Source organism: Spodoptera frugiperda, chromosome 11, assembly GCF_023101765.2.
Source record: "Spodoptera frugiperda isolate SF20-4 chromosome 11, AGI-APGP_CSIRO_Sfru_2.0, whole genome shotgun sequence".
NCBI classification, from domain to species: Eukaryota; Metazoa; Arthropoda; class Insecta; order Lepidoptera; family Noctuidae; genus Spodoptera; species Spodoptera frugiperda.
In genome coordinates this window covers 10424626-10451426 of record NC_064222.1, presented here as the reverse complement: position 1 = coordinate 10451426, position 26801 = coordinate 10424626, and the positions used below count along the sequence as shown (strand labels likewise).

At 36.0% G+C, this 26801-nt stretch overlaps 5 protein-coding genes and 1 long non-coding RNA gene across 7 annotated transcripts in view; 3 read left to right on the top strand and 3 right to left on the bottom strand.

Annotated features, from left to right (window-relative positions):
* Positions 1–37: 37 nt before the first annotated feature.
* The window catches only part of LOC126911234 (uncharacterized), a 77368-nt gene continuing 50604 nt past the window's right edge, over positions 38–26801 (top strand). Inside the window, exon 1 of the long non-coding RNA XR_007705760.1 lies at positions 38–518. This is a non-coding gene — a long non-coding RNA (uncharacterized LOC126911234). The remainder of the gene's footprint in view (positions 519–26801) is intronic.
* On the bottom strand, positions 499–7571 carry LOC118274742 (cell division control protein 45 homolog). The gene is made up of 10 exons (XM_035592431.2): positions 7388–7571; positions 7012–7302; positions 6367–6444; positions 5803–5934; positions 5248–5424; positions 4645–4802; positions 2866–3067; positions 2211–2408; positions 1158–1327; positions 499–685 (listed from the first exon to the last, which is right to left on the bottom strand). The coding sequence occupies exons 1-10, from the start codon at positions 7436–7438 to the stop codon at positions 544–546; spliced, it is 1599 nt and encodes a 532-aa protein (XP_035448324.2). The 5' UTR covers positions 7439–7571; the 3' UTR covers positions 499–543.
* LOC118274744 (RNA polymerase II-associated protein 1) lies at positions 8197–11970 on the bottom strand. Its single transcript, XM_035592434.2, has one exon. The coding sequence runs from the start codon at positions 11844–11846 to the stop codon at positions 8220–8222; it is 3627 nt and encodes a 1208-aa protein (XP_035448327.2). The 5' UTR covers positions 11847–11970; the 3' UTR covers positions 8197–8219.
* LOC118274743 (translation machinery-associated protein 16 homolog) lies at positions 12224–12792 on the top strand. The gene has a single exon (XM_035592433.2). It carries the CDS (start codon positions 12292–12294, stop codon positions 12778–12780), a length of 489 nt encoding a protein of 162 aa, XP_035448326.1. The 5' UTR covers positions 12224–12291; the 3' UTR covers positions 12781–12792.
* On the bottom strand, positions 14154–22823 carry LOC118274633 (transmembrane protein 134). 2 transcript variants are annotated; one of them, XM_035592267.2, is made up of 2 exons: positions 22555–22823; positions 14154–17739 (listed from the first exon to the last, which is right to left on the bottom strand). In XM_035592267.2, the coding sequence occupies exons 1-2, from the start codon at positions 22704–22706 to the stop codon at positions 17394–17396; spliced, it is 498 nt and encodes a 165-aa protein (XP_035448160.1). In that variant the 5' UTR covers positions 22707–22823; the 3' UTR covers positions 14154–17393. The 2 variants fall into 2 exon arrangements, with proteins under 2 accessions (XP_035448160.1, XP_035448161.1); XM_035592268.2 differs by lacking the exon at positions 22555–22823 and adding an exon at positions 20218–20375.
* Positions 23291–26760, top strand: LOC118274632 (probable ATP-dependent RNA helicase DDX55 homolog). Its single transcript, XM_035592266.2, has 6 exons — positions 23291–23677; positions 23983–24177; positions 24600–25078; positions 25440–25680; positions 25874–26221; positions 26500–26760. Exons 1-6 carry the CDS (start codon positions 23381–23383, stop codon positions 26728–26730), a joined length of 1791 nt encoding a protein of 596 aa, XP_035448159.2. The 5' UTR covers positions 23291–23380; the 3' UTR covers positions 26731–26760.

The window sequence follows — 26801 nt, the reverse complement described above, 5'->3', positions numbered from 1 at the left end:
AACTATTAATAGGTCGTTTTTGCTATATAAACTCCCATGTTACAATGACGAAAAGGGCACAATTTAAGGCACCAGTAACCTTAGTACGAGTTTGCTTTACGTTTAAAAGTAACCGAAACGAGAGCGCGTTCGGCGCTCTGATTGGTTGGTTTATTCGAGTCGGCCAATCAGAGCGCCAAACGCGCTAAGCTACGCGTAAACCAAACTCATACTAAGGTTACGGATCATATTATATTTAGATATCTACTTGAAATGCATATAAAGGCACTGAGAACTCCGAATATAAAAAGGTCCTATAAATTTTTTGTTTAACAACCATGTATGCAATATTTTCCTAATATTATTCTCTCTCATAAACAACTGTGATATTTCTCCTACCTGGGGCCTTAGTCTGCTATTACAATTGTGTCAGCAGTGCGAGAGGGACGGAGCTATACAACCTACATAGCTCCGTCCCTCTCGCACTGCTCAGTGATCGACCATTCTGACACAATTGTAATAGCAGACTAAGGCCCCTGGTCAATGACCATGTGTTAGGTACTGTTACGCCAGTAAGGCAGTGAGTGCGTCGAGGAACTGCGCCCTCTGCGCCAGCGGGAGTGTGATGATGGACGAGTCCACGTGGTCCAGAGACACCGACGCGCCCGACTTCGTCGCGGCTTGCTCGAACGCCGCGCCGAATAGACTGGAATAGATAGTGTTGGAAAGATTAGTTCAGGTTTTAAGTGTTGTAAAAAGTATGCAAAAGTCAGAAAAAGTTGGTAATTCACACACGTGTGTATACACGGTCTCACAGAAAACAAACGTAAAACAAGACCTGAGTTATGTTTCGTTGTGTTAGTGAGATTATCGGAGGGCCAATTACCGCCCTTCCTAATCCCCGATTTCATAACAACCCATTAATTCTTAACCCGCAAAAGCTGGCAACGCACTTGTAACGACTCTGGTGTTTCGCGTGTTCATGGGCGGTGACGATTGCTTACCATCATATAAAACACGGGTGTTTAATTAAAAGAAACTTGTATGCAGCTAAGCATAGTCATGCAAACTAGATTTGTTAAACAAAATTTCACTTTACAGCTCAATTTTTCGTTCCAAGATTCTACTTCACACACATACATTACAGTTTCAATAAACACTAGTAAAAAGGCACTTACTTCCTAGGTTCATGCTGGAACCGCGGCGGTACCCCCAGCAGGATGCAGGAGTGGGAGTCGAGGGGGGCGGAGGCCAGCACTGCGCGCGTGCCCCCCGCGCACAGAGACACCCACCGCGCCGCCACCCCCAGCCACAGGGGACCCTTCACTAGACGGGCTTCGGGGGTGCCCTGGGAATTAAAGAATTATATTTGTGTTAGTATTGTACATAATGAAGTTTATGAAAATGAAAATATCCTTGATTGTTGCCATTTGTTAGAACATTGGGTAATAGCGTTAGGGGGACTCCTTTTATGGGTAATAGCGTTAGGGGGACTCCTTTTAAGCAAAGTATGCCTGTGTTAGGCTCACCTATAAATAAAATAGCCATAGACTAGTGGTCTCTCTACTAGTCTATGGCTATTTCTCCTTTAGGGGACCTCACACCTTAAGATTTTCTTCCGTGTCATGAGTTTGACTGCACGGTTAGCGCGGTGGCTGGGCAACTGGCTGCCGTGCAACGTGTCGCGGGTTCGATTCCCGCACGGAACAACTCTTTGTGTGATCCACAGATTGTTGTTTCGGGTCTGGGTGTCATGTGTATGTGAACTTGTATGTCTTGTAAACGCACCCACGACACAGGAGGAAATCCTAATGTGGGGCAACGTTAAAAAAAAAATATATATATAAGTTCATTGGCACACTCAGACTTTAAAAAACTATGTATGAAACACACAAAGACAATATACAAAGTTAACAAAGATAAAGATTCTAAGTTTCTATTTCTATTCCTAAATTGGACAGTCTACTTGTTCTAAGGCTTTCAAACAAAAAGATTTGACTATAGATCCCCTACAGATATAAAAGACCTGGGTAACATTATAATAACAAACCTGATTTTATTGCAACTTTCGTGAGACATACTAAATTAATTATTATGTTGCGCTACTACTGAGTACGCAGGCGCGACAATCGCCGCGTCGAATATGAGCCTCTAGCATGGCTTGAAACTAGTCGAGTTCCTCGTCAAAACAATACGTGAGTAAGCCGATAACATAATAATTAATAACAAACCTCCTGCACAATGAAGTAGCTGAATGGTCCGGCGAGATGCAGTTTCCGTCCGCTGAGCGTGGAGTGCACGAGGCGGGCGACTGCCTCCAAGGCCCGCTGCGCGGCCTGCCAGCCCTGCCGCCGGCCGTCGTTGTCTCCCGTCTCTGTTGCTAGGCACTCCAGGGCTAGCTGGAAGCCTTCCGCCTTTGGTGTCGTTTCCTGAAAGAGGTTTTGTTGTGTGTTAATTTTGTGGTGTGATAAATTGTGTTTTTTTATAAACTAAGCTTTCGGAAATACATGTATGTTGGTTAAGTAGTAGCAAGTAATCTCGCATAAAAGACATACCATTGAATTAGTATCAAGTCAGAAAATACGACCCATAGCATTCGCTTGCATTTTATACAGAACTTACAAATAACAGAGTATATAGGGTCATAGGGTCTCCCCTATGGACATATACTTCCACTCTAAAAGTGCCCAGCTATATGTCAATAGGCTCTCGCCTATTGACATATACTGGGCACAGTTTCAGACTCCGTACGAATAACTGAAAATTGCCCAACAATACTTTGCCTGACCCAGGAATCGAACCCAAGACCTTGCCCGGCAGTCGCACTTGCGACAGCTCCACCAACGAGGCAGTGAAAATTATCTATCGTAATAAAACCAGCCATACATGTTCAATGAGCCCCATGATAGCGTACACGATGTCGATGGCGGCGATGGTGGGCGAGTGCACCCGCTGCAGTAGGAAGGTAGTATGACTGGGCTCCGGTAGTTTATGTTTGGGCGCGGCCGCCTCCAGAGCCGTTAGTAGTGAGCGACGGAGCTCCACGTCCATCGAACGGAACGCTTGCCGCGCTTGTTGCAGGGGGATGCTGGGGATAAATAAGATAAAAGTTATCATCATGAATTTTAGCCACAAGACGTCTACTTCAATAAATATATATATAACATATGTATCTGAATACGAGACTACCAGATTGGTTGGTTAAATTAAAAACAAAATTTCTAATCTCCCTCCCTCTCCATCCCTAAACAAGTAATACATAAAAAAATGTGGGTATGGTTGTCAAAAAGAAGAAAGAGTGTGTACCAAAAAATCAAATTGATCTGTCGTCAGGAAGGGGATGAAATTCCACTACTGGATTATGGGCGTCCTCTACATAAAAGGGTTTGCCATAACGGAGATCACAATTCTAAATGTTTATCAATTAACTATTTAATATGTTCAAGTTTATCAATCACTAATGTTATAAAAAAGACTAATCATCTTTTTTTTCATTAAATACGTATTTAATAAAAATAAACAATGGAAGAGGTGAAAGATCTGTAATTATAATTTGTACGTGACATTATTACAGTTCGCAGTAATCGTTACTTTAGACAAAACAAAACAGGAAGGGCAATGACCCCTACATTAGGTAGTTCTAGTTTGATAACAATTAACAATTAGATTTTTTAAAGTTCTAATCAGGTCAAACTTATCTTTAAATAATAATAGTCTGGAAAAGTGCCCAGTAATTATAGGACTTATAATATAGATGGTGAAAAGTGCGTGTACAATGTACAGTGGCATTACGTTCGATAATGTACACCTCTGCCTATCCCTTCGGAGATTAAAGGCGTGACGATAAGATACGAGATTTTTATAAGTTCTAATACAGGTCGAACTTATTTTTAAATAATAATAATACTATCCGTCTTTCAAAAGCAAAAAACGGTAAAATAGATATCATTCTTATGTTGTTAGATAACCAATCATAATATTTAATTATTATCATACTTTTTTATCGTTGCAATTGTTGTTTATCTAGTTTGCAAAATATGGTGTGATATCGTATTGATAACACACCCTGCAGTTGCAATATTATCAGTTAACGTAATAATGTACCTAAATTACACCTGTTACTGATATTTAGTAACTGCTTCTAGAAAATTCCGTGACAATATCTACATAATACAAATTTAATGGAGCTTGAACTCGAAATAAGGGAGTCATGTGTGTAAAAAGCACGCTGTTAAAAATAACACAGTTTTCGTCAATTTAATGTCACATTCGATTCTGTACTCTATGTACTGTAAAATATAGAGATTCAACAAAAAATAGCGCAAAGCTTAGGTCGCTCTTTGAATACATGTTACATAACCTCACGCTTGTCTCCCATGGGGTTAGACAAACACAATGGAACGCTAATTGCTAAGAATATTACACACCTCTTTCGCTTCATCAACAGTCATCAGTATTTTCTTCTTTCATCTGCTTTAATCCATCCTTTCTACATGTCCAAACCATCGTAACATTCCCTTTTCAATCCTTGTCACTACATTGTCTTTCAAGTCACACTTTTTAAATAGTTAGAGCATCTATTCCCACAAAAGCATATACTTACACTTTCCTTCATCAAAACAAAAATGTCCCCACTCATTCCAAATTGCTTATAAGTAAACATACCCAGTATCAGCCAGTAGCTGCCGTAGCCTGGCGTGTCCGGCGAGGGTGTGTAGCTTGAGTGCGGGGGCGAAGCCCGGCGCGTGGCACAGCGCCGCCTCCAGCGACCACACGCGGTACAGCGGCAGGTTCACGTCCTTCTCCAGGGTCACACGGGCACCCTGGAACGTAGGTTTGATGATGAGATTGTGAATACTCAATATTTCATTTCTGAAATGCTAAAGCTATGACGATCCAGACGACAGTTGGGTATTAGGATCTTATTTAGATTGTATTGTTAAGTGCCAGAAAATGGGGGGAGATTGGACATCCAGGAACTTCACTCACACATTGAAACATACCCACATAGGTAAGACCATGGTATCACTCTGGTGATGTCTGCCCATTAGTGGTGAAGCAATGCTCACCCATACATACTATGTGAAATTCTATGTTTATGAATGCACCTATGAAATAGACTAAAATTTTCATATTATGGATCATATGGTTGAAACATGAAAGTCTTGTATTACATCTAAAAGCTTTGCGAATATTGTGATACACAAGTAGCTACTGTATCTGCTTATGTCATATGTCTACGTGTCTACGTGTATCTAAGATACATACATATTTGTCGTGTTCGTGCGGCGCCTTGGTGTGCAGATGGTGGTGGTCGAGCAGTGCCTGCGCGGGCGGGCGGTGGGCGGCCACGGCGCCGCCCGCCGCCGCCACGCTGCCCGCCCACACCGCGCCCCACCACACGCGGGACACACGCCACGCCAGCTCCACCGCCACACACGCACTCTGGATACAAGTAGAAGGGAAAAGATAGTAATCTATCTTTCAGCAAGTAATTATGGAGGTTTATAGTAAAAAGTGAGTAAAGCTTGAAATTAACCAAGCTATAACTGTGTTCGAGAAGAGTCATTGGAGGCGAGAGAAGGCATCGAATGATTTTTCCCCCCGGGACAAAAAGCTGTATTACTTGAATTTACAGTGCATTGTTCAAACTTATTTGTTTCACATACAATCCTGTATGTATACAGGATATTAAAAAACAAATGATAACACTAATCATGTTCTAATTTAAAGTCTGTTTTAATTACCTATACACAAGTATTATTCTTTTTATCAGCCTTAGTAGAAATAAATGAAGCTAAAAACAAAATAACCGAAACTTACCGGTTTCCCATAGTAAGAGAACTGTGTGTAGTTGAACATGAGTGTGTTCCTCCTCTCCTCCCAGGCGCGTCGCTCCCGTCTCTTCTCCACCATAGCCTCCAGGCCCTCCCGACCACTCCCTGCTTCTTCATCCTAAGATAGAACATAAACAATTCCAAAATATTAACATGTTTGATTGGTGCATTGGTGATTCACACACAGAAGAATGTTGTGGGATCCACAAATTCATGTTTCAGTGTGTGGGATCAACTTTGAGTAAACAATTTGTCGGTTCTCTTACCTAGCAAGTTCAATTTCCATTACAGACCATTTGTATCCTTGTACACACTACACAGTTATTCTTTTGAGAAAAACCTAATTGAAGACAAATCTGTATAATTATATAAAAATCATTTACTGTTTGTTAGTCTCTCTAAAAACTCAAGAACGACTGGACTGATTTAGCTAATTTTAGTATTATTTATGACCTTCCCTGGACGATAGTCCAGTTTTAAAGGGAAGAAGTTCACACACACAAAGTTCCCTGAGCCAGCTAGTCAAGGATAAACAGCAGATTGGACTCACCTCTTCCTCTTCATCATCTCTGAAGATATCATCAAAGTTGGGAATGTTCTCCTCACTGTCCTTATACACTAATCTCACCTGTAAACAACAGTATTATTAGTATTATATACAATAAAGTTGTAGTTCTTAGATCATGATTATTATAACATTGAGACTTTTTACCCATTACAGCATAAAGTTTATTATAGCACTTACTATAATTTTAATTGAATTAATTGTTATTTAATCAATTATTTACAATATATAGAATTTTCTAGCTTCTGATTAATTGAATGTTATGCTATAATGGGTTAATAGCCAAAGGGTTAGACAGAGGTTCATAATCTACATATAAAATATAACTGTTAAATTTCTCCTGCTTTGTCAGGCTTCTCTTGACTACAACTCTTATTATTTAGTGATCTACTTAGTATTTAAGTGAATAGATAGATTTATTAGGCCAGGCCATCTTACTGGATTTATATATAACTATTTAAAATTCTCAGTATGGAATTGGGGCAGGTGTATGGAAATCACTTCAGCTCGCTTCTATTATGTGGAACTTATGGTGTAAAGAGGTTTTATTATTTAAAATGTGTCTACACTTCAAGAGATAAAGCTCTATCACAGACTAAAATACAGACTTATAAAAGTAAGAAAGCTCACCTGTCCATCGCTATACACATTGCACACATCCGTGGGTTTATGGGCATCTAGCACAAAGAATACAACCTCTTCCTCAGGCTGCAGGATATCCACCAAGTCTATGGTTCCCCCACAGTTCACCAGCACCACATACTTTATCTCCTCGTTGTTCTCCTCGTAAGCTTGCTTCAACTCCGCAATACCCCCCACAGGGACCAATGTATACGAAATATTATCACTTTTAAACAAACCCTGCAGTATTTTACAAGTACATATCGCGTCTACGTCGTAGTGAACTAGTAATAACACCCTCTGGAACAAAAATAAACAAACTTTTCTCGCTGTTTCGAAAACAAAGTTTGGTTGTAAACTCGTAAACAATACTGCCGATACTCACGTTACCAAGGAGGACGTTGTAAAAATCGTTTTTAATGTCTTCTATAAACATCTTGAAACGTCATGGACGTAAACAGATGATTTAATATCAAGAAATCATCTTTTTAGATGGTAAAACACGTTGTAACTCGAACAAAACTACAAAAGTTCACGCAACACAAAAAAGATCAAGAAACACCTGTTACTTCCAATTGTCAAAAGTGTCAACTAGAATTTTCGCGCCAAAGGAAGCGATGCGTTCGAAAATTAAGTCGTTACATCCTGTTGAGTCAATAACTTTTTTAAACATGTTTTAAAATCCAGAAAAATAAATTAAATTTGAAACTTATTATTTTAGTGATAAATTTAAAATTGATAAGTTTTTAAAGGTCATCACAAGTTGAGTTAATCTAGAAATCGTAGGTACAAACGCTAAAACAAATTACGAGTTTTGGGGTTTGATTCCTGAGAGATACACGGTATTTTTAGTTTTGAAACGGAAGAAAAGCTAGTAGTTATGGAGAGTTCTCATTGTCAGTTGTGGGATCCCAGAACTCGACTCAGGATCTTCAAGGGAACCAAGATTTTTAAAAAGATGTGTTTTAAATAATTTTTAGTCATCTGGACAAATATGTTGAAATGAGTTTTACAGTATAGGGAAAGAATTTTAAAATAATAGGGGAAAGTGTCGGTACTAGATAAGTACTCTTTTCCTATACTATTCCCAAACAAAACACGATCTGAACATCAGATTCGGACTGTACTGAGTAGTAAAACTATAGAAGTAGATAGAGAAATAATAGGCATATCACAAAAATAAAACAAAATGTCCACTTTATAAATACGGTAGTCATTTATTCTTTAGATACAGAACGATTTTTGTAACATGTAGCGTGATGGAGCGCTATTTTATGTGCTATAGTGCCTTCTCTTACCAAATTGGTAGAAAGCGCTTGGAAATAGGATTGTATCAGAGACTCATCAGTTTCTTCAGGCTGCAAATATTCGTTAATGTCGTAACAAAGATATTCTTCAGGGCAATCTAGAGCACGTAAGCACCCAGCGTATTCCGACCAAAGAAGTTTGCGCCACTTAACGTCATGCCTCTGTGCTAATGGCACCAAAACGCAAGCAGCAAATGTCGGGTCTCCATAACTCACTGATTGGAACTGCTCCAGAAACTGCGTAAAGAAATCTTGGAAGTTATGCAAGCCGACCAGTTGTTTGTCGAAATTCAATTTCGATTTCTTTTTGAACAATATCTCTGTACATTTCTTCAGCAATATTTTAATTTTGGGGTCCAAAAACAGAGAGTTGTCGCAAAGGAACACGCACATGATGCGACACAGCCTGTCCGTAACGTCGATGTCATTCAAGAGATCGGGGAAGCACAGTTCATTGAATAAGATCCACTCCAAGCTACACCTTGTAATAAATTCCTTCTCAGCAGCTATTCTCGCTGCCACTTTCCTCGAGTGTTCTCCAAAAACTTTCGGACTGTTTTCAGCTTCCTGACTTCTGCTGTACAGAGTTAAAATTGGCAAGTAAATCCAATCTCTCGGTAAAATCGGTTCTTGCCAACTCTTAAACTTTATATTAGGCCCTGTATCTCTATAATTGATGTTCACCACTCTACTGTAACATAGCTTTATATCCTCGATCGACGTCAGAGCTTTAGAAAAGCCATCTGCATCAGTCAAGTTCACAAGATGCAACAATCTTTCAGCAGTGAACCAGTGTTTGTTGAATACCACATATCCAAACAGGAAATCTAATTCGTATTTCTTGTCGTTTCTCAGAATGTAACATAGCTTGTTGGCCACAGTATACAGCAAGTCTTTGCTTCCTTCTGAAATATCATACTGTGTAGACAATTTTATTATACTGAAAACGAAATTGGATTCCATTCTTGTGAACCAGTTATCACATAAGCTTGGGACTTTGTTGCTGATCTTGCTTAAGTACATGGTCAAGTGTCTAAGGAACATCTCGGATATTTCTTTATCATTTACGTAAGTCAGAAGATTGAAAAGGGAAGCCAGAAATGGCATGGGTGATGCTATATTCAAAATTGGTAGCACTTTCTGAGCTGAGTCTATGACTGACCCTCCAAGTGACATCAAGTTCTTGGTTAAATGTAGGTCCTTATTGTCTAATTCTGACAATAGATTTGAACTGGGAATAAGATTTCTGATAATTACTGCAAACCCTTGGGATTGGGAGAGAGTTCTTAGAGAATCATTAAGGAACTTCATTGGAAGATTTTCTATCAGTGTCACAGTCTTGCAGCAGTCTATAGCTGAACAAAGAAGGCGCAAGTGTCCACAAGTGTAGCTACTAGCTTGAGACAACTGGCCCATCCACTTCTGCACTCCTTCTTTCAGTAGAGGATATATTTGGGACTTGTAACTGTCCATTCCACCTAATATGCACCTCAGAAGTCTATTAACTAATTGAAGGACTACAGCTGCATGTGTTGCTGACAAAATAGAAGATTCAACAAATATATCTGTTCCTTTTACATGTTTGTGCAATGCAGTAACAATCACAGGGAATAGAGACACTGCCACATCAGTTCCCATTCCAAAACACAGTATATTGGAGAGAGTACAGAAAGCTTCTATCTGTATCTTCAATCCATACATCCTATCAACTGCAGAGCTAATGTACTCTGATATTGGTTTCAATAAATCATATTTGATCAGCAAGAGTTTTGTGACATCCAGGGATTGTAAAGACATTATTCTGATGAACTTCAGAGCAGCCAATATTGGCTTCCCACTGTACACAATGCTGGGCTCAAAGACAAAATTGATGCTGGTTACTGGTACAAAGTTCTTAATTATTGTTTTCATCAAATGTTCCATTTCTACGATCTTCTGTGCAGTTTCCAAAGAGTCTCTTGCTAACCTGGACAGTATTTGCAATGAGTATTGGACACAGTTGAAGTTTGGTTTGATTGTCTCTAAGATATAGTACAGTCTCTGAAGGATTTCCGTTCTCTGTAGTGCTGTCATTATGTCTATTTCTGCCAAATGGTAATCGGTGAACTCTGATTCTTTTGACTGTAGTTCTTCAATCTCTGACTTATCATTTTCTAGGCAAGGTTGTAGTGTGCCTTCCTCAAAACCAATCAAAGCATCTAAACTAGCTTCATCAATCCTATTGTACAGTAAATTCCTCATAGCTCTCAGTGCTGGTTCTAGAATAATCACTTTGTTGTCATCCATTGCTATTCTGATGATAAAAAACAGTTTGCTAACAGGGATTTCAATGACATTCTTGTACGTCCCTGCACTATAATATTCTATGATGCCAGCTATTGTGTTTAGGGCCATGACTCTTTGTTGAGTGACTGTTGATCGAGTCAGTTCAATCAATTCCGTAATAGAGTATCCTGGTCTGTGTGGCTCATCTCCATGATGAAACAATGGCTTAGTTTTTTCTGTATACTCCATTGTATAAGGTAAAAGGTACCCATTGAAGTCAAACCTTGCTTCATATGGTTCATCTGCTCTAACTTTCTTGCTTTCTTCTATCCCTTTCATCCATTCCAGTTTGTCCTTTTCTAATGAATCGAAGTGGAGCCATTTACTTACTTCTGGGTGTGTTAGGACATCATTCTCCCAGAGGTTATTGTTTTCTGGTATTGCAACAGTTGTGTCCATGGCTTCTTCACTTATTTCTTTGATTTCAACTTTAGTTGAAAATTTAACTGATTTAGTACTTTCTGGTTGGCTGTGGGTCGTGGCCTGTTGCCTTTTGCTTTTCAAAAACTCCACTAGCTTAGGATCAATGCTTGACAGAAGCTTCTTCCTTTCTTCCAAGATATCCTGTTCAGACATTTCACTAAGGAGTTTAACATTCTCATTGTGAATGTCATCAGCATCTTTTGATGATAATATAAAACTTTTTTCTGGTAAATTCAAGTTTGCTGGCTTTTTACTTGTATCAGCACTGGTGGATGGTTCATCAACATCCATATTCACATTTTCCTTTGTATTAACATTTTGTTCTGTCCTTTTCTTATAGAATAAACTAGTTTGCTTAGTAACTACTGGGAACCCTTGTGATGGCATCTGTGTAGTATCAAAATCAACAAAATCTGTTACATTTTTCTCAACAATCTCACCCAATAATGAAGGGATAACTTTAGGATAATATACTTTATCATCTTCAGCTTCAGGTTCAATTTGCTCTGGCTCTTCCAAGTTCTTTTCTAAGATATCTCCTACTACTGAAGTTGAGGTTTCAAATCGGGCTTTTTTCTCTGTTTGGCCCTTCAAACCTTTAGCCTGGGCATACTTGGAGGGTTTTCTACCTGTCTCACTGGTATTTGATCGGTTTGTACGTTCAGTTGGACGTAGATTAGTAACAGCAGCCGCTGGCTGCAAGTTTTGCTTTTGTTTCTCTCGAAGAAATTCTTCTTGCATACGAAGTATGTCTTCTTCATCTTCACCAGGTTTAGGGCGTTTCAACATGATTTATTTTATTAAAACTAGTTATTAAAACAATTAAGTAGACTTATTGTTACAAAAACACTATTTTGTACGATAAAAAAGTAACAAACAAAACTAAGGTTATTTTTGTTTTGACAATTCAACTTTTGACAGTCAATTGGTGATGTTTTTGAAGTTTGTTTTCGACGTAACATCTAAAATTAATTTGGAACAGTGGTCGTATTATATAGGTACTGTAAACGCAATGAAATTAAATAACAAGTTTTATATTGATTTTACTATTTCTTGTGAAGTTAAATTATGCAAAACCACTAATTAATACGGTTATTGCTTTAGCATGACTCTCTTCGCAAATGTTTACATTGTTGACAGTTTGCAAAATAGTCACTGTCATTGTCAACTTTGACATTACCAGCGTCAAAGCGAAACACGTGAGAATTTGGAAATAACCAAAACAAACCTCAAAATGCCGAAAATTAAAAAGGATATTGATAAACTGAAGCATCCTAACAGTAGAAAAACGTTAAAGATCATCAGCAAAATCAAGAAACACGAAAAGAAGGATCAGAATAAGGTGGGAACACATATAAAACAAAATTTAATCGGCGAAAAGATTCTTTGGTTCAAGGAAAGATTACCAGAAGACTGTGTGGTTTTATCGAAAGAACAGACTTTGGAATTGATAGAGGAGTACTTGGCGCGGTTTGATGAGGAGTTGGAGCAGATTACGTTGAAGAATTCGGTAGGACAGAGGAGAAATCGTCAGCATGCAAGTAGGGAGGATATTATAAACATAACAAAGAAACAGGAGCATGAAGAGTTTGAAACGTGTGGCATAGAGATGCCTGACCTCCTGGACCGGCAGCAAATGGAAGTGTTGAGGAATTGGAATGGTGAATTACGGTTTTTACAGCATTTCAAACTGAGAAGGATAGCGAGAAAACATTTAATATAGTATTAATATTAACTGCTGTGTTTTATTTAATAAACCTTGTATATTCTGGTATTGCTCAAGTAAGTTAATTGTATTTTGAGACATGATATTATCACATTAATATTATAAATGTGAAAGTTTGTTTGTTTATCCGCCAATCATGCTGAAATTATTAAACGGATTTTAATGAAATATGGTATACAGATAGGGTATGAACTGACTTGGGTGATAGATACTTTTTATCCCACAGGAATGCAGGCAAAGATATAATCTCTGATAAGCAGTTCACATATAATTTTATCATTTCATAATATATTGCAAGATACTGTAACCTTAGCCTTCCTGGGAATTCCTTCCAAATCTGGGAGTTTTCACAATCATAAATATTATTATGAAAAAACATCCCAGCCAAATTGAGAACCTTTTTGGTAAGTCGGTCAAAAAAGACTTAACTAGGTAAACTAGATATTGTGTTCACACTTTATCCTTGAAGGGTAAGCAGAGGTAACAATGGTACACATACATATTTTTCAACTTTTATACATAACTACTCCCATGTGGTTTGACGCACTCACTAAGAATTATTCAAATTGAACCAGTGGTTCTGGAGATGAGTATATTCAAACAAACAATTAAGTATCTCTTCAGCTTTTTTATTCGTAAATAGATTTGACTCCTATACTGCATTAAAAAATATAGTAATTGATACTACTTAGTTGGAAAATTCATTGCAAGAACGCAAAAACCGACTATCACAGTAGGTACTTTACCATATTATCACGCCTTTCAATTTGCAAAGGAGTAGGCAGAGGTGCACATTTACAATGATAAAAACTAACCTTGTTACACCATACGCGACGTTACAGGAAAGACCAAAAACTCCCACAACTCACTTGTAATTCCAGTGATGCGAGTATCTATACGTGGGCGGCGCTGATCACCTACCACAAAAAATCCCCAATAATAATCGACTCGGGAATCGAACTCAGAGACTCAGACACTTTGCTTGACTGTCGCATATCACCACTCGATCAACGAAGCCTTCTGAAGTTAACGACCACATTCTTGAAACTATTAGACCTACAGTGACAATTGGGGAGTCTCCTTAGTCAAAAATAAATTATTTTCTACTTTTTATTACAATTAAATATCAAAAATAATCACATTTTCATTCATAGATTTGATATATTTAATTTTCGATTTTTTCTAGGAAATTTTCTGGAAATAAGTTAGCTAATCGACGTAAAAATCTGTTGACGTCATTACTCACTGTTTCATACAAAATTCATAGAAAACATCATTATTGACATTTCAACAAAAGTATTGAATTTGACTAGTATCTATCGTACACAAGAAAAACGACCAACAAACAAGGTGCTCAAATAAAACTCAAGTTTGAAGAAAGATGACTAATTTATTAGAAACTATTTACAACTTCACATTACAGGACACAGGATTGTGAATGGGAACAGTGGTGAACACAACCTAAGTAACATACAGTACAATAATAATTATACAACATCAGCGCAGATACGGACCTGGGGGTCTATTCTTGAATCCAATTCCAATTGATCGACATTCATATTTGTGAAATTTCATACTCTTGAGTTGCCTATTGCATCCGAGCTGCGGATTACCTAGCGGGTTTACCGGGGCTCCGGCTTGAAAAGCAGGAATAGGAACGGGGTGGTTTTTAGTCAGCAAGAGTCTGACACTCCCTCCCGCCTACCCTAAGGCGAGAGAAGTCATTAGATGATTTTCCCCATTAAAAAAAACCGTATTGTGTGGATATTGAATGAACTAAATTGGCGAGTTTGTCTTTATATTCCATACTTTTCCTATTAAATTTTAACAGTTATTGTATAGTTTTAAAATAGCATAATTAATTATTGAAATTTAATTGTATTGACATTGAGATTGGTTTCAAGAGTAAGCGCCCTGATACAGTGAGGATGCGTTGGGAAGCCCTATAGAGAACAGACATCGCTATTTATAAACACGATGACGCCATTTAGTCACCGTCACCGTCACCGCTATAAAATATACAAAACAGTTGATTCATTGATGACGACCAACCTCTTTTGTCATTATAACTGTAACTGTTCATAAACAAATGAATACGTAAAGCATAGACAATCACGAATGTTTTGCGTCAACTATTGTTATATAATACATTGCATAGGTAGGTTCCGTGCGGTATAGTTATAATATAGGATTATTGTTCTTAGTACATATATTTAAATAGGTACCAATTATGTAGATTTGATTTGTCATGGTAACTGTGGCATTTCATCAGCGCCTTTGGTCAAGACTGAGAGGTATTTCATTAGATTGAAGGGGATTTTTTTATTAAATGTTATTGTTGATACAAGTAATTAGCTAGCCAATAGTTCCGCCGCATCCTCAAAAATAAACATACTGATATGTAATACAAAATCAGTCGCTATATCACATACGAACAACATCTTAAATTAACATTAAAAAAATGAGCATAATTCATATTATTTTATGTTTATGTTAAAATTATACATTGCAAATTTCGAGTTTCGTTGTAAAAAATATTAAATAAAGAAATATTGCGAGATTATTATGTAATTTGTATATCTTTGGAAAACGCAAGGAACACGAATTGGCGCGTGAAACGAAACTCGATATTTATGTTTAGAACTAATTAATAAAAAAATAACGTTCAAATTCGGGACTATTCATTCAAAAAGTACTCTATTAACAGGCAGCTTAGAACGACTTTTGTACACAGAGGTGAAGCAAAGTCGTCAAGAATTCCACTTGATTTTGCTTCAATTCTGTGGATAGTCAAATAATGGACGCACGACTACACATAAGCGAAATTTCTTAAAAAAATGTAAAAAGTATTTTAATCTAAATAGCCAAGGTCTACCATCGATACAAAGACCATAGGAGACAGTTGATGTTCATATCGATGACGAAACTATAAGTAGGACGCGTTCCTAGATATTAAAATAAAATCCATTTAAAATTATTTTCAAACATAACTACACTATGAAAGTATTTTCTCACGCGGACATTCCTATATTTCGTTTTATATTTTTTTCTATAAATCCTTAATCATACTATTTCGCAATACTATTTAAAAACAACGTGTTGCCAATAAGGAACTAATTAAGAACAGTTAATATGGACCACGACTTGTAACTTCGCATCTAATTAAAAGATTTCGCAATTATAAAATCAATTACGGATTCCATCGTCAACGCGTAACGCGTCAAAGCATAAATAATGCAAATAGAAAGTTTAACGTGGTCTATTACAATCACAGAGTATGATTGCGGCTTATAAAAAAAAAAAGTATGAGGAAAAAATATGTAGGATTTCACTAAACGTCGATAGGTCAAGGGCACACGTCACTATTCGCGAGGCTGTCCTAGAATATACTCACGCACAAACGGCTTTGAAATCAATCAAATAAGTCTTCTAGAAACACATGGACTAGATCACGATTCTAAGTATTCTATTCTACCTCTAACATTCATATTCCGATAAAAAACATAAATAACTTTCTCCTGCCAAGTGAACTCTTCAAAAGTATAAAAATACAAATCCTGTTTCTAAAAAAGTAAAAGTTGTTCAAATCTTTTTTTTCAAAACTAAACGTTTCGAATCATCCATCCTTTTCGTTGGCAACGTAGAGAAAATTGTTTTTTGCGTCGAAAACGTAACTTTAAATGGATCATATTTTAATGTCTAATTAATAGTTAAATAATATTTCTATATTTTAAGTCGAAATTAGTATTTAAGTCTTCGTACAAAAAAGTTCTGTAGTTAAATATTATAAAATTAGAACAATATTTTGGCGGGAAATAAAAGCACATAAACGTCTGGTAAAATTATCTATGGATGGTTTTTGTAATGGTGTCTTTTTATTGGATAATTTTACCGCCAAAATAATATGGACACAAAAAAATTGCTCAAGTTTATAACCTTACAAAGTTGCTATTGTAATCCAAATCTCTACTACGTATCTATGCAACTAGGCACTTCAAGTCTATTATAATTATGTTTAAAATTATTATATCACTATATCATTTAGTTAAGTAGTTTGCAGAAAATACATTTCTTTCTTTTCAACTGTTCAATACAATCTTTCAAATTGCAACATTTTTAAATATTTAACGTGGTTATTATTTACACATAGGTTGCAAAACTGTAACATCTCTGTATCGTTCGGATGCAATCCTACAGATACAAAGGACGTACTGTTTTATTTTTTTATAATTAGGTATTCAATTTTATTATAATTTATTTAGGAGGACGATCTACGTAACATACTAACACAATTTAAATTTAGTTTTTAATAAATAGTTCTTCAATTCATTCAACATTATTATCATAACGTTTATAGGAGAAGCATCTTTCGAAATAGATATTTTTCTTATTTTTTCTTCAACAAGAGAAGCTATAAATGTTATAAAACTTACCCTTATTACACTTTTTTTGTTCATTTATCTACAATACCTACATCGGATCGATTTAACTTCTTTAGAGAGCAAAACAAAACAAACCGCAAAACAAACATCTCCAGACATGATATTCCGACTCCTCGTATAATTTACACTCATTTTACAAGCTTACACAAACTTAGAAGGTAAAATAAATCAGGTAAACAACGGGAGGTGGTAGAAGTCGTAGCCCCTCTGTCCGCGGGCGGCGAGCCAGATGTACACGACGTGGTAGGCGCCGGGCACGAAGCAGATCATGCCGGCTACAAAGAATACTGCACCTTGGAGCCCGTTCTCCGGCTCGGCGACGGCGAAGGCTCCCATGCCGAGGAGCCCCACTCCGACGAGCAGCAGCACGACGGCCGCGCACACCGTCTTCCAGTTCTCCCGGACCTTCGGGTGGTTCCAACAGTACATGGACTGCGTCGCCTCCACATACTCGTGGATCAGGGAGTCTGAGTCTCTCGACGTCGTGTCCTCTGTGCATTTGTAGGTTTTGGTGCTGCAAGGGAGATACACATCTATTATCGACGTGAAATGCTGCGTGCCAACTGATGGCCTTGGCTGGTGTCTGATAAGCGTAGATGTTGTAAATAATATTGATAGTGCCAGTACATTAAGATAACATTACGAGTTAAAGACAGCGATTTGCAATTTTTATCTCATTCAAGTGTACGGTTCGTATTGTAGATTCACTGATAGACATTATAGCAACATTTGTAAGTAATCTATTTACTAATCTAGATACTGAATACTGACAACGAACACAGAAATATAATGGGATAATTGCAACAGTTTCTTGTATATTCACAATATTATATACTTATAGCTACCCAAAACGTCTCGTAACAGGTACAAAACGAGTAAATTGTATAAGAGGTACTCTTGCGCCGTTCGCTCAGCCAGTTCGATTAGCAAACTAGGAATAGGAAGTACGTCCTCCCACATGAAATTCCTTGCAGGGTCAATTGTGCACGATTTATATAAACTAGCTAACTGCCTCAGGAATGTATGGAGGTACATGTATGTACTTGTATGAGACGGTGAACCGACACCACTGAGATTACTGATTAAGGTTAGCATTGAACAAAACCTTGGTAAAACATCGCTCGAGATATCGATTACTTTCATTTTCTGCTTGATTTAAGAACATCGAAAATTGCTACTCTAAGTATGTCATATCGTTACGTATTTAAAGTTTTATATTAAAAAAGAACCTTGAATTGGATTTTTGCGTATTCATGGATATTTTCTGACGTTTTAAAATATTATTTTAGAAGTTCGTAACACCTATTTTGGCCAATGGATGAATATTCGATTTTTTAATAGCTCTGCAAGACAATTACAATTTACACAATACTCGCCTGCGGCTCTTTTCTCTTGTAATTTAAAAAGTTTCTCTAGAGGTATCGAATCGATCATACTATAAATAAATAAATAAAACTTGTCTTATTTTTGACCTTGCATAAATATTAATAATATGCGTGTACTGGAGAAACATTAAAAAACAAAAAAATCTATAGTCTATTATTTTTTGCGGAACCCATCGTGCGCGAGATCAACTTGCACTTCGCTTACTTTTTTGAAATTGTTTAACACGAGAGGAAGTGAAGGCAACGTGCTGTTATTGAGGATAAAATATATACAGAATACAGAACATCGAAAATCCCTATACTATGCATGACTAAAAAAAATCGAATTGAGAACCTCCTCCTTTTTTTGAAGTCGGTTAAAAAACAAACAGTTGTTATAAACAAAGTTGTTTCGGCAATCGTGATAGAAACCTCTTAAGATAACAAGAAAATGGCAAATCCATTTAGTACAAAATATCAAATTACCCCCATTTAAATTAATAAGCCGTTTAAAATACTTAACATTGTCGAGGATCATTTATTAATAGCGCCATTAGGTAATAAGTACCGATACCGGCGATATCTTCAGTAGGTACTTTCGAGAACGGTTTAGAAAATACCTATCGGATATAAATGTAATGTTTATCTGTTGTTTATTGTTTTGATAAAATACAATACAATACAAAATAAAATACAAAACAATGCACAAATCTATTATCCTTGATCCAATTCATTTTCAGTTGTTATCAATAAATTGTTTTTATGTTTATGTAATGAACATTATTGTATAAAACTAGTAACCAAATAGACTGTAATAAGGATAATATTAATTACTTATAGTTTGTTCAGTAATTTTTACGTGACTGCCTGAAATTTTACTGGGTTCATGAATGTGCATATTTCTATTACATCATATTTTTAAACGCGGGAATAGATTGATGATTGTGGTCTTTTTATTACTCTTTTCTTTTTCTTTTTGTAACTTTGTCCAATATTGAATGAATATTTTCCAACTCTTTTTTATCACATTCACGTATTTACTAGAGATCAGACACATTTTAGTATTTACTTTGACTAAGACCACTCAATATGCGTAAGCACTTATCTGTTAGACTAAACGCGAAAGTTACTAATTCTAAAGTAAACATCAGTGTCTGATAAATGCTAGTTAATTCAACAGCATTCTTTATTTTGTAGCCGAATTTGTATAGACTGGTACTCGCTAATTGGTTTAAAACTTGAAGTGAGCACAATCATGTACTGCTTTATCAATAACTAGCTACTTCCGCGCGGTTTCACTCGCTCCATTTAGCTCCTACTGGTCATAGCGTGATGTTTTATAGCCTATAGCCTTCCTCGATAAATGCACTATTCAACACAAAAAGAATTATTCAAATCGGACCAGTAGTTCCGTAAACAAACAAACAAACAATCAAACAAACAAACTCTTCAGCTTTATAATATTAGTATAGATTATTGCAAAAAGGAAACAAACACTAAACACAACACAACAAAAGTTGATTAAAAGGTGCAAAAACTCAATTTGAAGACAGACATTATCAAATGCATTAAAAAGGATTTACACAAAGATAAAAATTGGCAAATAAAGTCGCACTTTGATACGGAACCTGTTATTTTTTTCCAGACTGACATTTACATAGATTGTATCAAAACTCTTTTCTTGAATGCACTCCATGTTCACGACCACAGGTAATAAAGTAATTTGTATAAACAACACACTTCTCTCAGAGGATAACTTCAACTGAATGATATAAGTTAAAATGATGAAAAGAAGACCATGCCGCGGTATTAGTCATCACTTTAATTGATGAGTACTCCGTACATTCATTAGAACATGAGGTTGAAGAAGCAAGAGCTAAAAATTGGCTCAATATTTAATGTAGAGTGAATCATTTGGTATCCTGAGAATTTTTGCATTTGTCACATGGTACAAAATACTTATTAGATGGTAATTTGAAGTTTATATCTGTCTTTAAAAGGTGTTCTGATATGGGTTCCTTAAAACTTGTTATACCAGTTTTAACGAATTAAAGCTCAGGTGTAGAGTGCTGACACCTGCTTATTTTTTAATAACCAATTATCTCCCTAAATCTTTAAATGATGTGTATGATTAGATACATAATTTTTGGGACTGCTGGTAGAAGTAATATTTGTAGTTGATGAAGCTCTTTGGTTTATGGCAATCACTATTTAAAGAACAAAGATTACGAAATGTAATGTGTTTGAAAAATTTTAGGTGTTTAGATTTTAAAATTATTTTCCAATTATTATGGTTTCATGGAGTAGATTTAAGGATAACTCTGCAAAATAAACAGTGGCATAGGTACCTAAAAGTAACTTGGTTTGGTTATCAATTCACAAATATACACACATTATTTATTTATATGAATTCAGAACCAGTTTCCTCGTAATTTTATGAGGAAACAAACTAGTTCTAGTTAACTTTACCTCAACAAGTTGTTAAATTAGTAATTAAAATAGGATTAGTTAATACAGTGAATTAATGAACAGATTTAATAGCTAATGACCTATGCTGTATTTTTTATAAAAAGTTATACACAATTCGATACTGGAAATATGAAATAATGTATGGAACATTGGTCCAAAATGAGTTATATATATTGTTAGATACAGTATTTATTTTTTTTACCTATGTTTAAAATTTCGATATCTAAGTAAACTGTCCTTTACAGTACATGTTATCAGAAGATCTAACAATCTTTTTAAAAAATCTGGCCATACATGACACTTTAAATTAATATTTATAAAAACATTAATGTACAAAATAAGGAAGTATAAGAAACTTTGCCTTAGACACTTTTTACATAAAACTTATACTTTAGAAGTTACAGTCAGATTTGCAAAAAAATATATATATATTCTCCTGAAAACCTGCATTTTGTCTCTTATGTTATTTCATATTTTCTGATGCACTAGTATTAACTCAACAGTTATTGAATAAAGTTCCAGTAAAGAATGTTGTGGTTTCAATTATCAAGAACTGTGCTCAATAAACAATTAAAAACAGAAATAAATTGATGGATGAGCTATGGACTAGCAATTCATAATGAATAATATTTAAGAATATAACAAACAACAATGATTCTCTAGTTTAAGTTCATACTTGAGTGTTCTGTATAAGTACCTAATAAACTGTGGTATGAGTACATTTTTTATCTTAAAATGTTTTCCATTTAGAAATGAATACAAAATGAAGCTACATTATCTCTACAGTGTTGCAACTGTACCATAAAAAGTATAAGTTATTCACTTGTGACATTTCTCAGAATGCTAAAAAAATATATTCAAGGTAGGCTGGTTGAGGCTGAATGTGTTGTTGCCTTTGTCCAATTAGGCTAGAAGTATGCAAACTGATCTTGTTTATGCTATGGCTAGGTTAGTGATGTAATATTGATTGGTATTTGCACACATGGCTATTATAATCTAAGTTATTCTTTAGCCATTATTGGTACCCTACATTGTCTTTTATGGCAAAACAATAAAGAATAAGATCATTTGTTATTATCTTATTCTTTAGTATAGTAAGAATAATATAATAAGACAAGGTTTCGTATCAGTTTTAACAATTACTAATAAGACAAGTACAAAAACAACTTCCTAGTGCGAATTTACTCTTTGTAACATTTAACATTTTATCTAACTGTATCAGGTCAACAAAATAACACTAACATCACAAAATAGGTTAGCGAACGAGATTAATTAGCGCTTGTTTGCAAGTAATTAGCGGCGCCGTGCTCCGAACTATGTCTGTAAACCAAGTAACGGCTGCCAGGTTCAACTGCCTTTAACCCACTAAGGAAACATGACTCACGAAAAGGTCACGAACAAACTGACATTTTAACACAAAGAAACGTACTTCATAAGGAAGCTTTCTGACCAACGATGACCGTTAAAACACTAATTATCAAATAAATTTTAAATACCTGGCCAAATATTCATTTCCATTCTTGTATTTGTTCTGTAAAGGCGATCTGTCTCCCGTAGCACCGTAAACTTTAATGGCTTCATCGGTTTCCTCTTCAAATGCATCGTCGATTGAAAAGCGCTTGTCGTTATTACCGAACGGCCTCGTCATGGTTATATATTGTTGGTATCTGCCTGGAGATGTAAAATAAACATCACAGCTAACGTACGGGACAAAACACAGCTGTCAATTTGTCATATCAACATGCGCCATATTGATTCCAATACCATAATAAAAAAATGATAGGAAATCTGCAAACAGTTTTGAAATTAGATTAAGAAAATTCTTAAGAATTTTATAAAAATGGGCTTCATGTGCCGTTTATTCTTATCTTATATCAATCAATCGTACAATACATACAAAATAATAGGTTAATAATTAAATAATAACCAAGGGCGTTGACAACGTCCTTGATAATAACATTTTGTTTCCTTGCAAAACGTATTGTTGTTTTCGAACGAAAACAAAAAGATAACAGGGTTGTAAGGTCAAATAAAAAAAGACCTTTCACTTTTATCTTCTTGATATACATGTAAAAATTGCGAACCGTGGCTATAAATGACAGAAAAATAAGTAAATTAAATTGTTAGGCATCCTTATATCTTAAAAAGTTATTGTTAAGTTCATTACTTACAGTTTCACATTTTTATTTTTGGTCCTTGTAGCACCGTTTTGCGGCTGTCAATGTCAAAGTAAACAAACTAATGTCAAAACTGTCAAAACCACATGGTGTTATCAGTGTGCAATATTTTGTAATTTTTGCGGCTTTATAATAAAAAATAAGAATGGTTATCAAGGATTGGGCGAAAATTTCGCCTGGGCTATCGAAGCCTGTGTTGTCTTGTATTGAGAAACAGGGTTTTAAGACCATGACTCCAATTCAGGCCGCGGTGATACCCTTAATCATGTCGTGTAAAGATGTGGTCGCGGAGGCTGTGACAGGGTCTGGAAAAACATTGGCTTTTGTCGTGCCGATGCTGGAAATGTTAATAAAGAAACAGAAGGAATCTCCACTCAGGAAAGATTATGTATATGCTGTTATCATATCGCCAACTAGAGAGCTGGCTTCACAGATTTACAAGGTAAATTGTATTAATATTTCATGATTCAACTAATCGAATTTGTTTTCTTTTTTCATAAATTATTCCGTGAAGCTTGTCATGCAGGTACTAAAAAAAATTGAGCATTATAAAATTTATAAATGATTGTTTATGTTTTGTACATAATATAAATTTGTGTTATTGTATAGCATTAGTGTTATGATTTTTGTAAATACACCAACAATAAAAATACTTGGTAATCAATTACAGAATCTAGTACTTATATAACTATTTAAACACATTTTAAAAACCAATAAACATATTTACTGGAACTTCATTTCTTTCAGGTCATAGAACTGTTTCTTCAAGAGCCTGAGCTATCCCACATAACAATGGCACTGCTCCTTGGAGGGCGGCCGGTGGAGGCGGACATAGAGGCCATTCAGAAAGGAGCACAGATAGCAGTCTGCACTCCTGGCCGGCTGGGAGACTTGCTCGCTGAGAGGAAACAGCTAAACCTTGCTGGGAGGTTGAAAGAAATGGTTAGTTGGTAATCAAAGTAACCATTGAATTCCATTTTTCGCCTCAATAAAAGTGAATGGGAGGGTTCTTTAAGGCTTATTATTCTGTAAAGTAATTAAAGTTGTATTTAAAAAGTACCTATTTATGATTTTACTTTGTTAAATTGATAATATTAAATACTTTAATTTGCTTGCTTTCATTTAAGATGCCTTATCAATTCCCAGTAAAACTATCTTTTCCATATTTTAAGTGTTTAATGTAGGTACTTATTATCCTCAGTCATTTACTTAACCAAAAGTACAAGACTAAAATAAAATAAAAGATAAAATAATCATAAACTGAGATATTTATGAATATTTCAAAAATGTTACTCCTATTTTTATCAATAAGAAGTATATAAAAAGTATAAGAAAAATGAAATATAACCATCTTCCTTTTTCAGGATATCCTTGTCCTCGACGAAGCAGACCGGCTTCTTGACTTAGGCTTCAGTCAGACACTCACAACTATTCTGCAATACCTACCTAGACAGCGAAGAACAGGTTTATTTTCAGCCACACAAACTAAAGAACTACAAGACCTAGTCAGAGCAGGACTACGGAACCCAGTAGTTGTCAGTGTGAAAGAGAAGTCTACCATCAGCACGCCAATTCTTCTAGAAAATTACTTTGTCATAGTGGAACCTGAGGACAAGTTCCTCTTTCTCCTAAACTTCATAAGAAACAGGAAAATTGCAAAAGGATTATTCTTCTTACCAACTTGCGCGTGCGTGGACTACTGGGCAGATGTCTTGCCAGTATTCTTGCCAGATATAAAAATTTTTGCAATACATGGTAAAATGAAAATGAAGAGGAGTAAGATTTTGGAGAAGTTTAGACAGGCTGAGAATACTATTTTGTTGTGTACGGATTTGTTGGCGAGGTAAGTTCAGCATACAGTCGACAAAAGGTAGTTACCCCAGTCGGTCAACAGTTTTCATTGGATTTCCAATCTTATAACAAAACAATAAAGGCAAAAATCTAATAAAGGCATTAGGTCTGCTGGCATCTGTATTATCTACTTAGATCCTTAGATCTAGAAGTTGCTTACAGCTTGATGACAAAAGGATGCAAGTCATATCAAATGAAACCTTAAAGTCAAGTTATTACTTTATAAGTGAAAATAAGCATGAAAGTCTAAATAAGATAAAAGTTGTGTCAGCAAAACATTTAGAATAACAATAACAATGCAACTATGCAATTTACAGTGAATTGTCATCAACATGATAGTTTCTTCTTTACAGAGGTCTGGACATCCCAGAAGTAGAGTGGGTTCTCCAATGGGAGCCTCCAACGAACCCTGCCTCGCTAGTACACCGGGTGGGTCGGACGGCGCGGGGCGGGGCCGCAGGGTGCTCCCTCCTACCTCTACTACCCACGGAGGACACATACGTACCATTTATCAAGACCAATCAGATGGTGGAGCTCAAGGATTGGAGGAAATCTAAAGATGAAATAAAAATCAATCCTAAGTTGAAAGAGAAGGTGAGATTGGCGATATTGAGAGAACTATATAGTAAAACTAATGAGTATACTAAAAAGTTTCTTTGAGAAAGTTGTTTGTAATCATGAGCACAATCACATGTATAAATATCGGTCACTAATTATCAATCACCCTATATAAATGACGAATATTAAGTTTCGAATATTACTTAACACTCCATATTAAATTTCCCAGGTACTAGCAATGCTACACGAACAACAAAAGCAAGACAGAGCAGTGTTGGACAAAGGGCTACGCGCCTTCGTCTCCCATATGCGAGCATACTCTAAACACGAATGCAATCTCCTGCTGCAATTCAAAGAGCTGCCTTTGGGCCACATAGCCACCAGCTACGGCCTTCTCAAGTTACCTCTCATGCCGGAGATCAAGCAGGAACATAAGGACCAGTTTGTTGGGCCGAAAGAAGAGATAGATTTTAATAGTATACCTTATAAAGATAAGCAGAAGGAAGCGAGTCGCTTGCAGAAGTTGGGAGAGTTTAAGAAGACTGGTGTTTGGCCGTCGAAGAAGAAAAAGAAAATGGTGAGGTCTTCTTTTGAGTAACATTATTGTTAGATTTTAGAGTAAAATTTTGCTTATACCACGACTTTTTTTATACCACGACAAGAAAGGACACTGCCCACTTGGGGCATTAGAAATATGACGAATTGTGAAATCCCCTTTGTTCTTCGTTGGTTTAAAAGGCTGTTATAGAATTTAGTACGTGTTTTCGAACATCTATAACTTTTTCAGAAAATCATCACTACTCTTCGTATTTACTTTTAATTCAACATTTCACTAAATTATATTTGCTGTTTCAGATACAATCAGAACCATGGGAACAAGCAAAATTAAATAAAGAAGAACGGAAACAGAAGCGGAAAAAGCGAAAAGAATTAAAAAAGAATGATCCAGAAGGCGGGAAGAAGCGTAAACGTAAAGCGGTAACGCAAGAGGAACTGAATGAACTCGCAGCGGATATAGCGCTGATGAAGAAATTGAAGAAGCGCAAAATTACTGAAGAACAATTTGACCAACAATTTGAAGTGTAAATAATGAATAAATATTTTAAGTTAATGTTATTATGAATTTTATTTAACACATTTCTCAAATACACACACAC